The sequence below is a fragment of the Tauraco erythrolophus genome, chromosome 5 (assembly GCF_009769465.1).
Source record: "Tauraco erythrolophus isolate bTauEry1 chromosome 5, bTauEry1.pri, whole genome shotgun sequence".
Lineage (NCBI taxonomy): Eukaryota > Metazoa > Chordata > Aves > Musophagiformes > Musophagidae > Tauraco > Tauraco erythrolophus.
Genome location: NC_141469.1, coordinates 28,127,974 through 28,140,677, shown reverse-complemented (window position 1 = coordinate 28,140,677; position 12,704 = coordinate 28,127,974). Strand labels below are relative to the sequence as shown.

Below are 12,704 nucleotides of genomic sequence, written 5' to 3'. Positions count from 1 at the left end.
AAGTAGAATAGTATCCTTTTAGGTAGAATTTTTCTATTTACTGAGACACAATGCCACATCACAAATATTTAATTTTATTTATGCATACCCTGCATTCATTTACTTCTAAATGTAGTCATTACAATGCAGTAGTGCTGTGCAAAGCCAGAGTCTTAACAGCTCAGGGGACTTTCAGCTACATACATTCTTCCCAATTCCGATCTCAGATCTGCACAAGCAGACCGTTGCACCTATAGGAAGCCCCATTTACTGCATGGAGATGCCATCTGCAGAGATTCAGTTGCAGGATTACAGCCACAATTTCCTTTGGCTTTGGTGCTGCATGTCTATCTGATCGCAGCATGCAACTCTTTATTCAAGAGTTTTGCCAGATATTCTGATGTTTATTGAACTACAGATGAAATCTATTGTCTTATGAATTATGACCAACTCTGAAAGCACGCTTTTGTCTTAAAATATTTGTTCTCCTGTTGTTACAGTTGACTGTAAGATTATTAAAACTGGAAATAAATAGGAGGAGCAAGTTTCCATTATTTTCGCTTTCTTTACTCTGTATCTGTGATCACACTTTTACACAGATTCATTGCTTTCCCTGAAAATCAATATGTAAAGTAAATTTACTTCTTTCTGCGGAGTTTCTCTAAAGGAAGAGGAAAGAAAAAAAATAGTTGAAAAGAACAGGAAAAAAATAATTACAAAAAAATAAAGTTGAGGCTGCTGATGGACATGCTGCTGCTTTGGAAATAATTGTAAGATTTTTTTCTTTAAATGACTAAATGTCACATTGACAGTGACTCTTGAGAGAACAGAGTTTTGTTGGCTAATGCAGTAAAACTGTGATGAAATGGACAAATGGAATGGCATCCTGAATTGATTTGGGTCTTGCTTTATGCATTTCTGCACCAGAACTGGAGTGGCAGTGGCTGTGACTGCAGTTAGCAGTAAGTGCATTGGACAGAAGCTAATGTTGCTACTATTCTTAGTTTCTACCCTTTGAGTCTATGAGAGGTGATTGCTGCTTATTTATACTGTGAATTGTGTGTGAAATTAACTGACAGAATTAAAAATAAACCCAACAAGGAGTAGAGATGCAGTTCTTTTCTGTTGTAGAAATTAATCTGTGTATATACAAATCCATCTGGATTCCCCCTTTCCTTCCCCCTCCTTTCCTTGACCCCCTCCTCCAAGTGTTTTTTGTTGTTTGATCTTGTTTTAAATCTTCATTTAGCTTTAGTCAGGGCCCCTTGAAGGATGCACCAAACCTGATCTGTACCCCACATGCAGCCTGGTATAGTGAACAAGCCTCAATTGAGATGCGGGAGGAAGCAGCACGAGAGATCCGAAGGGCGATCACAGGTATCAAATCACCTTACTAGCTCTTTCGCTGCCAATTGTTTTAACAAACTTTTTCTTTCTTCAGTCTTGAAAGATGCCAAAAGAACCAACCTTAGGTTTTGTTTACCACTTCCAGTATTTGGAACATAGAATCTAGCCAATAGTCATTAAGTCTGTTCTCAGAACTGGAACGGATAATTTTGGAGGGTCATCACAGTTACAGAGAGAAGGCAGGCACTGCAAATTAAGTACTTTTTCCATAAAACAGAAATGCACTTACATGTGAAAAATCGTTGTTTCTGTATGTAAGTATTACCCATTTGATGGGTTTGACTGCAAGTCATCCAGGTGCTGCTAGTATCTTTCATACGTCTTCCTAGATGCTTCTTTATACCTGTCATGAGCAGTTGTGTTTCCTTTATTCTTTTCTCATTGACTCCTTTGTATTTTCTAAAGTTCATCCAGATTTGTCTTAGAGGACGGTCTGGAATTTCAGTGTCCTTAAGGCTGTAATGTTCAGAGATAAAGCATCTGAAGCTTTGTGCCGTTTCTAGTAATGTTCATATCTCAACAACTCATTCTCCACGTCAGAACAAAGTTTTCAATGTTTCATTGGGAGGGTACTCTATTTCACATGTTCCTCTCTTTAAAGCATTGCTAAAGAAGTCTGGCATTTTAAAGGGCAAATTCTCTTTGTTGTATAACTACCATGTAATTGTAAACTGCTCACATAAGAGAAAACAGTTATGTCTTGAACATGCACTGCTAATAAACAAAATGAGAAAAGTGAGCCATTTGGCATTGGTTTGAATCCCTCGTAGCCTAAAACAAAAGGAAGGATTTTCATACTGGAAAATGATTCATTAAGCACTAATGTTCTCTCTTTAGTAGGACTTTGCTGTTTCCCCCTTGGCAATATAGACTGAATGCTCTGCAGACATGAAGGGCCATCTGTGTCACCTTGAGAGTAGTTCAGTGCCAACACATTGCTCTGCTATACAAAAAGCACTAGCAGTAGCCTTTCCTAGAGAGGCTGGGCAATTTAGTTTCGTTTACAGCCTGTGCAGAAAGAAGATTCTCCTCTGGATGGTGATTAAAGGCACCTCTTAAACTCCTGATCTGAATTGCCCTTTACAGGACTATTTATCTCTCTTTTAGAGGTAACCTAAATAGTCCAACAGTCCCTTTGCTGGGATTGGTCCTTGTGTTTATACTCCCAAAGAACTCTAATAGTATATTCATTAAGTTGTTGTATAACTGTGACCTGCTCCCAAGTAGCTCTGGGAGCGATTGCGCAAACCAGCATACGATATTTACTTGGGGGAATGATTGATGTGCAAATAAGCATTAATAGGCTAAGGTCTGAAAACCGAGTAAGTTTTATGTTAAATATTGTGCAAGAGCCCAAACATATGTACCTGGGACGACAGACCTGTATTTTCTTAAAGCATGTGATTGCGCTATCAGTTATCTAAGAAGCGGACTTGTATTGAAGCTGTCAGAACTTCAGTGTTTGCACATGGTTTGTAGTAAGATCAAACTGAGGCCAGCGTTGGGGAGGTGACAATGACATTGAATTGCAGTGAAACAAATGCAGGAAAGATACAGGAAGTGTGGGATAAAGTAATAGGGGAACACAGAGAAGAGAAGATGTAGAGAGAGAAATTAATTGGAAAAAGGTGTACAATGAAGGAAAACAGGCTGTGACTACCATCTGACCATAAAGATGTTAAGTGGTTCTGCTGTTCCTAAAAAGTCAATGACGTTCTGATTTATAAAATAAAAATAATAAGCAGAGATTAAATATCTTTAAATATGTTTTTGAACATCGAAACATTCAAAGTATTAAATAAAGAGGACCGCTGAAAACAGTAGTGGAAGAAATGAGAAGGCGAGCATGGCAAGTGAAAAGATCGTTAGGAAATAACTTTTAAATAAATACTGTTTTGGAAGAGGAGACTAGTAGAACATGCCTACAGAAGTTGGCAAAACAAAGATTGAGAGGGGCAAGGAGGAAGACGTGATTGCAGTTCAAAAATATTTGAGAAGAATTAAGAAGAACAAAGATATCATTTAAATTTATGGACAATTTTGGCAGCAGCTTAGATGGATATATATGTCAGCTAAATTTAGAAGGTGATTTTTGATCAGGAGAATGATAGGAATTCACTCATAATGGGACATGTACCTCATCTTGTCCAATACTGAACTAAGAAGCCCTTTCAGCTTGTGGACAGGAGTCGTGGGAAGTTTTAGTGATAGCAGCGCAAGTTATGGAGTAACAAGTATTTGATAGTATCCACTAGACAAAAAGCAATTCTGTGAAAAGGCTTTTTTGCAGTCCCGTTGTGGCCAGGCTGATAGATAGAAAGAGCAGGCAAAGAGTAGTGAAGTCCTTAATCAAATTTCCAGTAGGAATTTGGAGACACAAACCCTGAATCCTTTAATGATGGAGCATGGTCAGTTTTTGAAAGCATTTCTGGAATACTGTTGCCAGCAGTAGCAGGGGTGGACTCTTTCTGCCTCTGGGTGTGCGAATGTACAGTAAGATTAAACTTTAGAAAGGGTCCATTAAAACAGATGTCAGAAAAAAACACAGGCTCCAGTTGATCTCCCATTGAAATAGGTGAAAATAATCCTGTTGCCATGAAGAAAATGTGTATCGTATCTGTTCGTGTCATTTTTTGCAGGGCTGGAGATGGTTCTGCAGAAGGCAGTCAGAGGCTTGTCCAGTACGTGCTGAATCAGGTTGACAGGTTTTCCAGTATCCGTGTCTTAAAACTTCAGTAGTGTTTCAGAGGTTAAGCAAAAATTTTGACAGAATGAAAAAGAGAGATTTGTAGTGTATTTTAATTTTTTGTAGGAGTGAAAGAAATGGCTGAGGCTTAATACGTTACGATACATAAATGTGAAGAACCATTGAGATAAAGAAGAGGAAGATCAGGAGGACAGGGAAAAAGTGTCAGTCGTATTCAGTTGTGTGGCAAAATGCTATTCAGAATCCTGCGTTCTTCAATAAGTGTTTTTATTGCTGTTACGTGTGGAGGGAAAAAGAGGAAAGTGAAGTTAAAGACAAGAGCAGGAGGCTACATTACTGAATTTGAGTGACAGCCATGCTCTATATTTGAGTTCTAGCTTCTTGGAAAGCGTGAATCTTGTTGATTACAGTTTTGTTGAGACCCCGTACACAAAAGACAGAAATAAAAATTACACAGACCGTTGTGACAGTTACTAACTCAATCCCAGACAAAAGGGGAACAGTGAGCATCAAAAATAAGCTCTTAGTGTCATTTTCTGTATTGATTTAAATATGTGAATATTTGAAACTATTTCTAATATAGATATATTAAAATCATAAGGCATACAATTTTTATGTGTGTTTTTTTTTAATTTCCTCTCCCTTGCTTCATTCTAGGTCGTATTCCAGACAGTCTGAAAAACTGTGTTAACAAAGATCATTTGACTGCAGCTACACATTGGGCCAGCATGGATCCTGGAGTTGTTCATCCAGAGCTTAATGGTGCTGCATACAGGTAAGTGTGCAGGTGTAAAAGAAATACCTCCGTAGTTCAGAATTATGTATTCCAGAATAAATAAATAAAAGACCTTCCAATTAATTAATGGAGTGTTTCTGGATTAGACCCCAGCAATATTGTTTTCGTAATTGTTGCATTCAGGAGAATGATCTTGTTTTGCTAGTTGAAGTTAGTCATGCAATGCGTAAGTACGTTTCCTTTTCCTATCTTTTTGGTGTGGTTTGTAGTACCTGAACAATACAGAGTGTTTTGTATATTCCCGTAAAACAATTCTGGTCATCTCTGGAACAGGTTTCCCAGAGAAGTTGTAGATGCCCCATCCCTGGCAGTGTTCAAGGCCAGACTGGATGAGGCTTTGGGCAACCTGGTGTAGTGGAGGGTTTCCCTGCCCATGGCAGGGGGGTTGGAACTAGATGATCTTTGATGTCCCTTCCAACCCAAACCATTCTATGATTCTATCTCCAGTGAGTGCAGTAGAAGTTTATGTTCGTTTTGCTGAAGGTAATGATACAGCAGTAGGTTTGTCGTGGGTTAGGTTGAACCACCCCCCCCACACACAGCTGGTCACTCCCCCTCCCCCACCCCCAGGAATGAGGGAGAGGAATTAAAGGATAAACGGGAAACCCGTGGGTTGAGATAAGAGTGATTTAATACAGATGATTTAATACAATGTAGATGCTCACCACCCCCTCGTATGCGAAGCCCGTCTCGTCCCGAAAGCTGCAAATCCCGGACGAACGCGAGGCCCCGAAATAGAGAGGGGGAGAGAGGGAGAGAGAGTACTCCGAGAGTGGGAGTACTGGAAGAGAGAGAGGAAATAAAAAAAAAAAAGCAATAGAGCGAAAAACACAGCAAGCGCAAAAGAGCAAAAGCGGCAAAAGCCAAAGCGCAAAAGCTCTTCTTCCCGTCTGACCCTCGCTTTTATACTGGGCATGACGCTGCATGATATGGAATACTAATTGGCCAGTTTGGCCCTCAGTCTTAAGTTCCACACAAATCACAAGGGGAATCGTGTCCCCCTTGTCCCATCTATGCTCCCCCCTTATCCTGCCGTGCTTCTGCACTCTGGCACACTGAAAAGTCCTTGGCAGCTTGTTATCAGCGTTCTTCTCAGAGTGAGCCTCTGAGTAAAACCAAAACATGGAGCTTTTCTAGCTGTTAAAAAAAAAACCTCTGTCCCAGCTAAAACTAGGACAAGGTTCCAGAAAGACTTTCAATAATAAACTATTGTTATATAGTTCTATGGCCTCCAGACACACAAGAAAACAAATAACTCAGTACAGTGGAATAGCCTGTGGTGATTATGAAAATATGTTTAAGGTAGTGTTTTCTAAATTACACATTTAATTTTTAAGCAAAAGCATTTGAGGGACTTGAGCTATGTATTCTCAATCAACTGTGAAAGCAGCTCTTAATAATTAATAGAGACAGGTTTTTTTAAGCCTAGTATGTACGTTTCTTAGTCATTTTGTTTGAGAGTCTTTCTCTGTCTCTTCGTCCCTAGCAGCTGTTCTAGCAGCAGATTTTTCCTAGTAGCCAGCTTCACATGATTTCCATTTATGAAAAACGTCGGCAATTTTTTATCTTACAGTATGGTATTTACTCATAAGTAGGATGAAAGTGGCTGAGAAAGCTACAGACAGCTGCTTCCCTCAGTGCCTTGAGGGAAGGGACAGTGCAATAGTTTCATTATTTTTTTTATACCTCTTTGTCCTAATCTTTCTACTCCCTTCATACATCTTTCTTATCTTTGGACTACCCCCTACTATTAATAGATAAAGGATTTTTTTTTGGTGTTAGCCCATATGAGAACCCAGCTGTGCTGTGCTGAGAAGTGAAGCAAAGCTTTCATGTCCCAATGACTTCTAACAGTTTCGTCGGAAAGTGATGGTGAGATGACAGGGGAGAGTGTCACCACTCTCTGCCATAATCTCCTTGTTGGTAGCTGTAAGTGCACCAAAGGAAAAGAATAACTTTGGTTTGATCAACATGCATATATCTCATATCACATCAGGGTGTTTATTTTTGGAAAGTATTTTAAGTACCCGTAGCCCTGAATATCTGAAGAAGGGTGGTTTTATTCGCTCAGGTGAAAAGTTCAAGCACGTGTCCTCCTCCACACAGCGTGTAGTTTCATTGACTTCAGTTTGGAGTACTCGGAGTGGAGCTGAACGCAACTGAGGCTTAAAGGCAGGTGTTGCTGAGCAGGGGTAATAACTCCAACCCTGCCCTGGCAGTTAGGAGCAGGGTTGGGTGCCCAAATAAAATGCACTTGTTTGTTCTCGTTTTGGGGGTCACAAGTCCAGCAGAAGCAGGCTTCACAGCTAGAAATGGGTTTTAACTTAGGAATGTTTTGGGAGTTAATGATTTACAAGGTAAAGACCATATGTATTTAATTTAAGCGGGATAGGCACAGAACTGAATACTTTTTTTAGACATGGTTTCGGTCAGATTTTTCAATAAAGAAAATTCATCGTAAATACGTTTTGACTTGACAATTATTTTCAAATATAAAAACACTCATTTTGGGAAATTTTGAGGAAGAAGTTAGTCATAAACCAAATACAAAAGCTTCTTTTTAGAGAGGTGATAGAATACTGTTTGAGTGCGGGTGAAGGCAGTTATTATTTTGTGCAGTATGAAATATGTGGAACTTGAACGTCAGGCTTTGTGAAGAATTTGGTTTCAGTAGCAGTATTTGCTGATGCTTAATTCCTACCTGTATTAAGTACAGAATTTGATTCAATTGTTCAAAACAAATTTTTCCGCCTTCTCTTTGCAATCCAAGATTATATTTTACTGGCTGAGTTCTGGAGTCTTCTGCAGGCAGTATGTTTCAGATGTGCTAATAACTGTATCGTAGTCATGTAATTGCATGAGAAGATAAGACCTGGGATAATAATTTATATGTTAAAAAATGCAAATGGCTCTTTTGGTGAATTAAAACTAACAAGGTTATTTTATTCTAGATGTATCATTTGCTTGTGTTTTGATGTAGGGCAGAACTCTTAAATTATCAGATACCATCGCAAGCAAAATGTTCAGCATTCCTCAGCAGAATATAATCTAGATCTTCTGAATATCATCGTATGCTGTGGAAAACAAAACCATTTGCTATGTGAAATGCGAGACACCCTATCAACACAAAGGGTCAAGCGAACAGGACCTATCCCATGAGTAAAGATTAACATTATTCCTGAGAAGGAACTATTTGAAATGGTCTCGGTGAAACAGCATAATAATATACCCTGCTTTTTGTGTTACTAGTGTGTGTTCGTTACTGAGCTGCCTGTTACATCACCCCCTGCCATTTCCTCTGTCACAGAGTGTGCAGGTTATAGGCGAAGTGAAATTCGACAGCCAGTAAACAGTGATTGTGCAATTTATAGCCATGTTGACTTATCTTTCTGTCTTCTAACAGGTAGAAGGTGAGACTAGCCAGGTACTGAAGAGGTGCATGAATGAAAATGGTTAGATGTAGGTGATTCAGGAGTTACTTCAGGAGTTACTTCTTGTAGAGATATTTCACTGGTGATTTTCAGACTCTGTAATGTAAGATAACAGCATTAAAGATAACACTTAAATTTTTAAGCTCTTTTGGGACAGACTCAGTTTCTTGAACAGAGCTTAAAATAGTGAGGTCAAGGTGTTTCTGTAGTTTAAAAAATACAGATTAACATAGAAATTGGAGTTGCTTTTCAGTTGTAATTAAGAGGGCTACTGTATTTTTCTTTGTAAATTAAGACTATGTGGGGGAAGGGAAAAGAAGAGTATGAAGTAGCAGAGGAGGTGTTACCGATGTCTCCCTTCTGCTTTTGCAAAAATTTTCTTCATTGAACGTTTTACCTGGAAAAGGTTTCAACTTCTTGCTACCAGAGGAAGAAGATTGGGAACAACTTTATGAAGTGCTGGAGGGAGTGTATTTGCTGATGAAGAATAGAAAAGCAATAAATAGCAACATAGGGAGAGGGTTATGTAGGATAGAAATGCCCACGTGTAGAGGCTGTTGAGTTTACATGTTCTCCCTTTCACAGACACGATTTGAACAACACTGATGATTGAATTAAAGGACAAAAATTATGAAAAGAGCATGGCAAAATAGGGTTAGGAATTGTCAAGCAAAATACAGTTTCCGTAGAGGGGTATGTTATCTGTATTTCAGCTACTGCCCGTATGTAGCTGTAGGACAAGAAAATTGTAGAGCTTTTGGATATTACTAAAAGTCCATAGGAAGCCTGTATCTGAGGAGAGGTGCTGGCAGGTAGAATCCCAATTATTATAACTTTATGCCCAAGGGGAATATTTTTATATATAGAAAGAATATTCGGAGTCAAAGGAGAATTACAGATGTCTAGTTAGAACTGCTTACTGTTGTTCATAAGGCAACTGTTAATGCTTCTGATCCAGCACTGTCCATTTTCACGAGGGGAGGCTCCGAGTTTTTCTCCTAGTTGTAGAATTGGTGGTCTCCTTGATTTCTCCAAACTCTGGTGTGTTGCTTAGGGAATATGTTGTTAAACAGTAGACATTCTGTGTTGGAACTGGTTGCTGTATTGAGCTTTTAAATTGAAGCTTTTGTCATTTCATGTTTTGTTTTTTTACGAAGCACCGAGAGTAACAGATAAGCTGTTTCAAAATTAAATTTAAATAAATAAAAAATACCCAGACCGACAGTTTTCATAGGAGTTGAAGCAAATTTGATTAATAAGATTCAATATGAGGTACTGAAACAAGCAACTAATTCCATTAGCAACTGCAAATTAATTTTAAGGAACCTCTCTGGAGAAGGAATTAGCATAGGAAGCCCTGTAAATACGTGTACAATTGGGAACAAAGTTCTGTGGCCTACAGGTGGTGCAATCTTTCACATCCTGGTTATACATCCCAGATTACAGTCAGTGTTACGATCTGTAGGAGTCTTTCCCAGAGTGACCAGGCGAGTGTCTTCCTTGTCCCTGTGCCATGTCAGATAGCCATGCTGAGCCCCTCTGGCACAGTGCTTGCAAAAAGCAGTTCCCGTGATGTTTCTGTGGGGAAGAAAAAAGAAACAAGTAAATGGGCTTTCATCCATTTTTTTTTCATCCTTGGAGTTTTGCCTAAGTTCTGCGCTAATTTTCTGTCAGTTTGTGAGGGAACTTGGGATGAGCAGCACAAACGTGCATTACTTCAGAAAAGATGCTACTGAAACCGGGTGAAATTCCCTGGTGCATTCAGCATTGAACTCTGGCGAGAAGAAAAAGAACAACAGCAGAATAATGTGATATTTGGGAAAAACTTGGCAAGATCACAGGTGCCTTTTCTCTCATTTAGTTCTAAGTGAATACTAGGGTAGCAAATGCCACAGTGAGTGAGTGGTAGGTTTGTGTGTTGAGGCTTTTGAATGGATAAGGCTCTGGCTGAGATGTTTGGCTGAGCAGAGTACAACAGGAGGGAAGGAGGGATGAGTGTGCAGCTTGATGTTGGGGGAAGCAAAGGGGCGGTGCAAGTGGCCAGTGTGAGATAACTTGCAGATTGTTATTGAAGTACTTGGCTAAAGAGAAAACACATTTTTGTAAAAAGTGTTCGTGTGTAGCTGTTGTTTATATACAGCACTGTGAAATACCTCTCTGTTCATCAATTACATCTGAACTTCAGGATTGAAACAATGATTTGCAAAATTTTTTTTGCCTGATAATATCAGAACCGTCATAAAGTCAGGCTGAATCAGAGGGTGATTCTTTTTGTTGAATTTGTAAAATACTTAGGCCTTGGTGTTAATCCAGAAAGAGTAACAAGTCTTTAAACCCATTCATAGTGTTTTGTGTTTGCATCTCTCATCTCTCTCTCTCTTGCCTAAAGCACTTACCCTCTGTATAACTAGTGGTTCTCTTGCAGATGAGAACAGTAGCAAGTTTGATGCCGAAAAGGTTACTGGGATGTAATGGCCTTGAATTTGTCATCTTAAAGTATGACGGCTTTTTTGCGGAGCTATCAGAAAGCTGTGAGTGCAAGATTAGTTTAAAGAAGTATTGTTTCAAATCACAACAGTGAGATGCCAAAATTTCTACATGAGAATGAAGGAGAAAAAGAATGCCCAAAGGTTAACTTCAGGAAAAGTCGTAGGGGACAGATAGGTATTGCACCTCCTCCTCTTGTTGAGAGGAGCGATACTTCCAGGTTGTTTCTGTTGCTGTGCTGTCACTCGTGCTGTTTAATCTGAAATCTGAAGAAACCATCTAGCAAACTTTTATTTCTCATTTGGGTAAAATACAACATCTTTTGCTTAATTTAGCAGCATCTGCATACGGTATCTCATCTGGAGCTTAACCAACTGTGTTTCTCACTGGTCTTAAAACAAAAGCAGCATCTCTGTAGCTCTAGTAGGAGGCAAGGTTGGCTTTCCGATCAGTCTCCTCTTGGTTTTAATGTGTGTTCTTATTTTCTTCTCTCAGCAGGTATCCCCCAGGCGTGGTAAGCGTGGCTTCAACTGGCATACCTGCAGCCGTAGAAGGAATAGTCCCCAACCCTATGTCTTTATCACACGGCCTCCCTGCTGTAGCCCACCCGCCCCATGCTCCTTCCCCCGGCCAAACTGTCAAACCAGAAGCTGATAGAGACCACCCAAGCGACCAATTGTAGCCTACAAAAACGTCATTCCCAACATCAGAAATTTCAACTTTAGCGTGTGGAAAACAAACAAACAAGACAAAACAAAACCCTGGATTTTGATTAAAGGCAGAACCATGAACTTACAGGAGGAGACGATTATTGTTTTAGAAACTGGTCCAATATACAGTATAAAAGGAAAAGGTGGGAGACAAAAAGAAGATTTGGAAACATTTTTTCCTCCGTATAAATTGTAGTTTGTCCCTGTCCAGTGGACTGATTCACTGTTTCTGTGTCCTATGGGTTCTTTGTTAAGCAAGAGAAGTTAGTAGTTAATTATATCATGAATGTACTTGTCTGTGTACAGTTTTTAGAACATTAAAAAGGGTTTGTTTGCTTAGCTGTCAACAAGGAAAAACATAAGGGAGGCATTCAACAAACCAATTTTGAGATTAAAAATCCTTTCTTTTATATTTTCAAACATGCCCAAAAATGAGGCAGTTGGCAAACTTCTCAGGACAATGAATTTTTCCCATTTTTCTTTTTACGCCACACAGTGCATTGTTTTTTCTACCTGCTTGTCTTATTTTTTAGAATAATTTAGTAAACAAAAGAAAAACAGTTTCTCCTCATTTTGGCATGAATTCCCTTATTTCAAAATAAAGACACCCTTGCGAAGAGATTTTGAGGAAAAAAATAAAAGGTTTTGTATAAACGAGCATTGTGCTTTTTGTCACCAGTTAAAGTATATATTATTGGTGGTATGCGAAAAAGGCACTAGACTACTGAAAAGTAGCAGCATTTCATTGCCTACATTGATTCCTTCCTGGTAATGTGGTAGGCTAGCAATATTTTTGGTTAAAATAATGTTTGTGACTGTAACCATTTGTATGAATTATTTTAAAGAAATAAAAATCCCAGACAAATATCATATGTGTAAAAATTTTTATTTCTAGTAACTGTTTATTCAACTTTTATTAGGTTTCTTAGCTGTAATTTTTAAACAGATGCTGTCAAGTATTTCATTTCTAGCTTTACTTTGCTCTCTGTTGTTTGTAATACTGTCTTGGAAGCTTGAAAAATAAATAAAAAAAAAATTTCTTTCCATACCATTTTTCCCTTTACATTTCGTAAATGTTGATCTTTTTTCCTGTGTTTCTAATGGAGTTTGAAATTAAGATGGATTTTTGATTTGTACACCGGCATCATCAGCTACAATGTGGTAACAGCATTTATGCCACCACTGTG

At 38.8% G+C, this 12,704-nt stretch overlaps 1 protein-coding gene across 6 annotated transcripts in view; it reads left to right on the top strand.

The window, feature by feature from the left end:
- CTBP1 (C-terminal binding protein 1) overlaps positions 1 to 12,384 on the top strand; it is a 193,960-nt gene extending 181,576 nt beyond the window's left edge. For 5 of the 6 annotated variants that reach the window (XM_086611311.1, XM_086611314.1, XM_086611315.1 and 2 more), the window contains 3 exons: positions 1,229 to 1,356; positions 4,751 to 4,868; positions 11,303 to 12,384. In XM_086611311.1, coding sequence (XP_086467437.1) covers positions 1,229 to 1,356; positions 4,751 to 4,868; positions 11,303 to 11,489 — 433 coding nt within the window. In that variant the 3' untranslated portion in view covers positions 11,490 to 12,384. The remainder of the gene's footprint in view (positions 1 to 1,228; positions 1,357 to 4,750; positions 4,869 to 11,302) is intronic. The other variant, XM_086611312.1, reaches the window with a different exon arrangement.
- Positions 12,385 to 12,704: the final 320 nt, after the last annotated feature.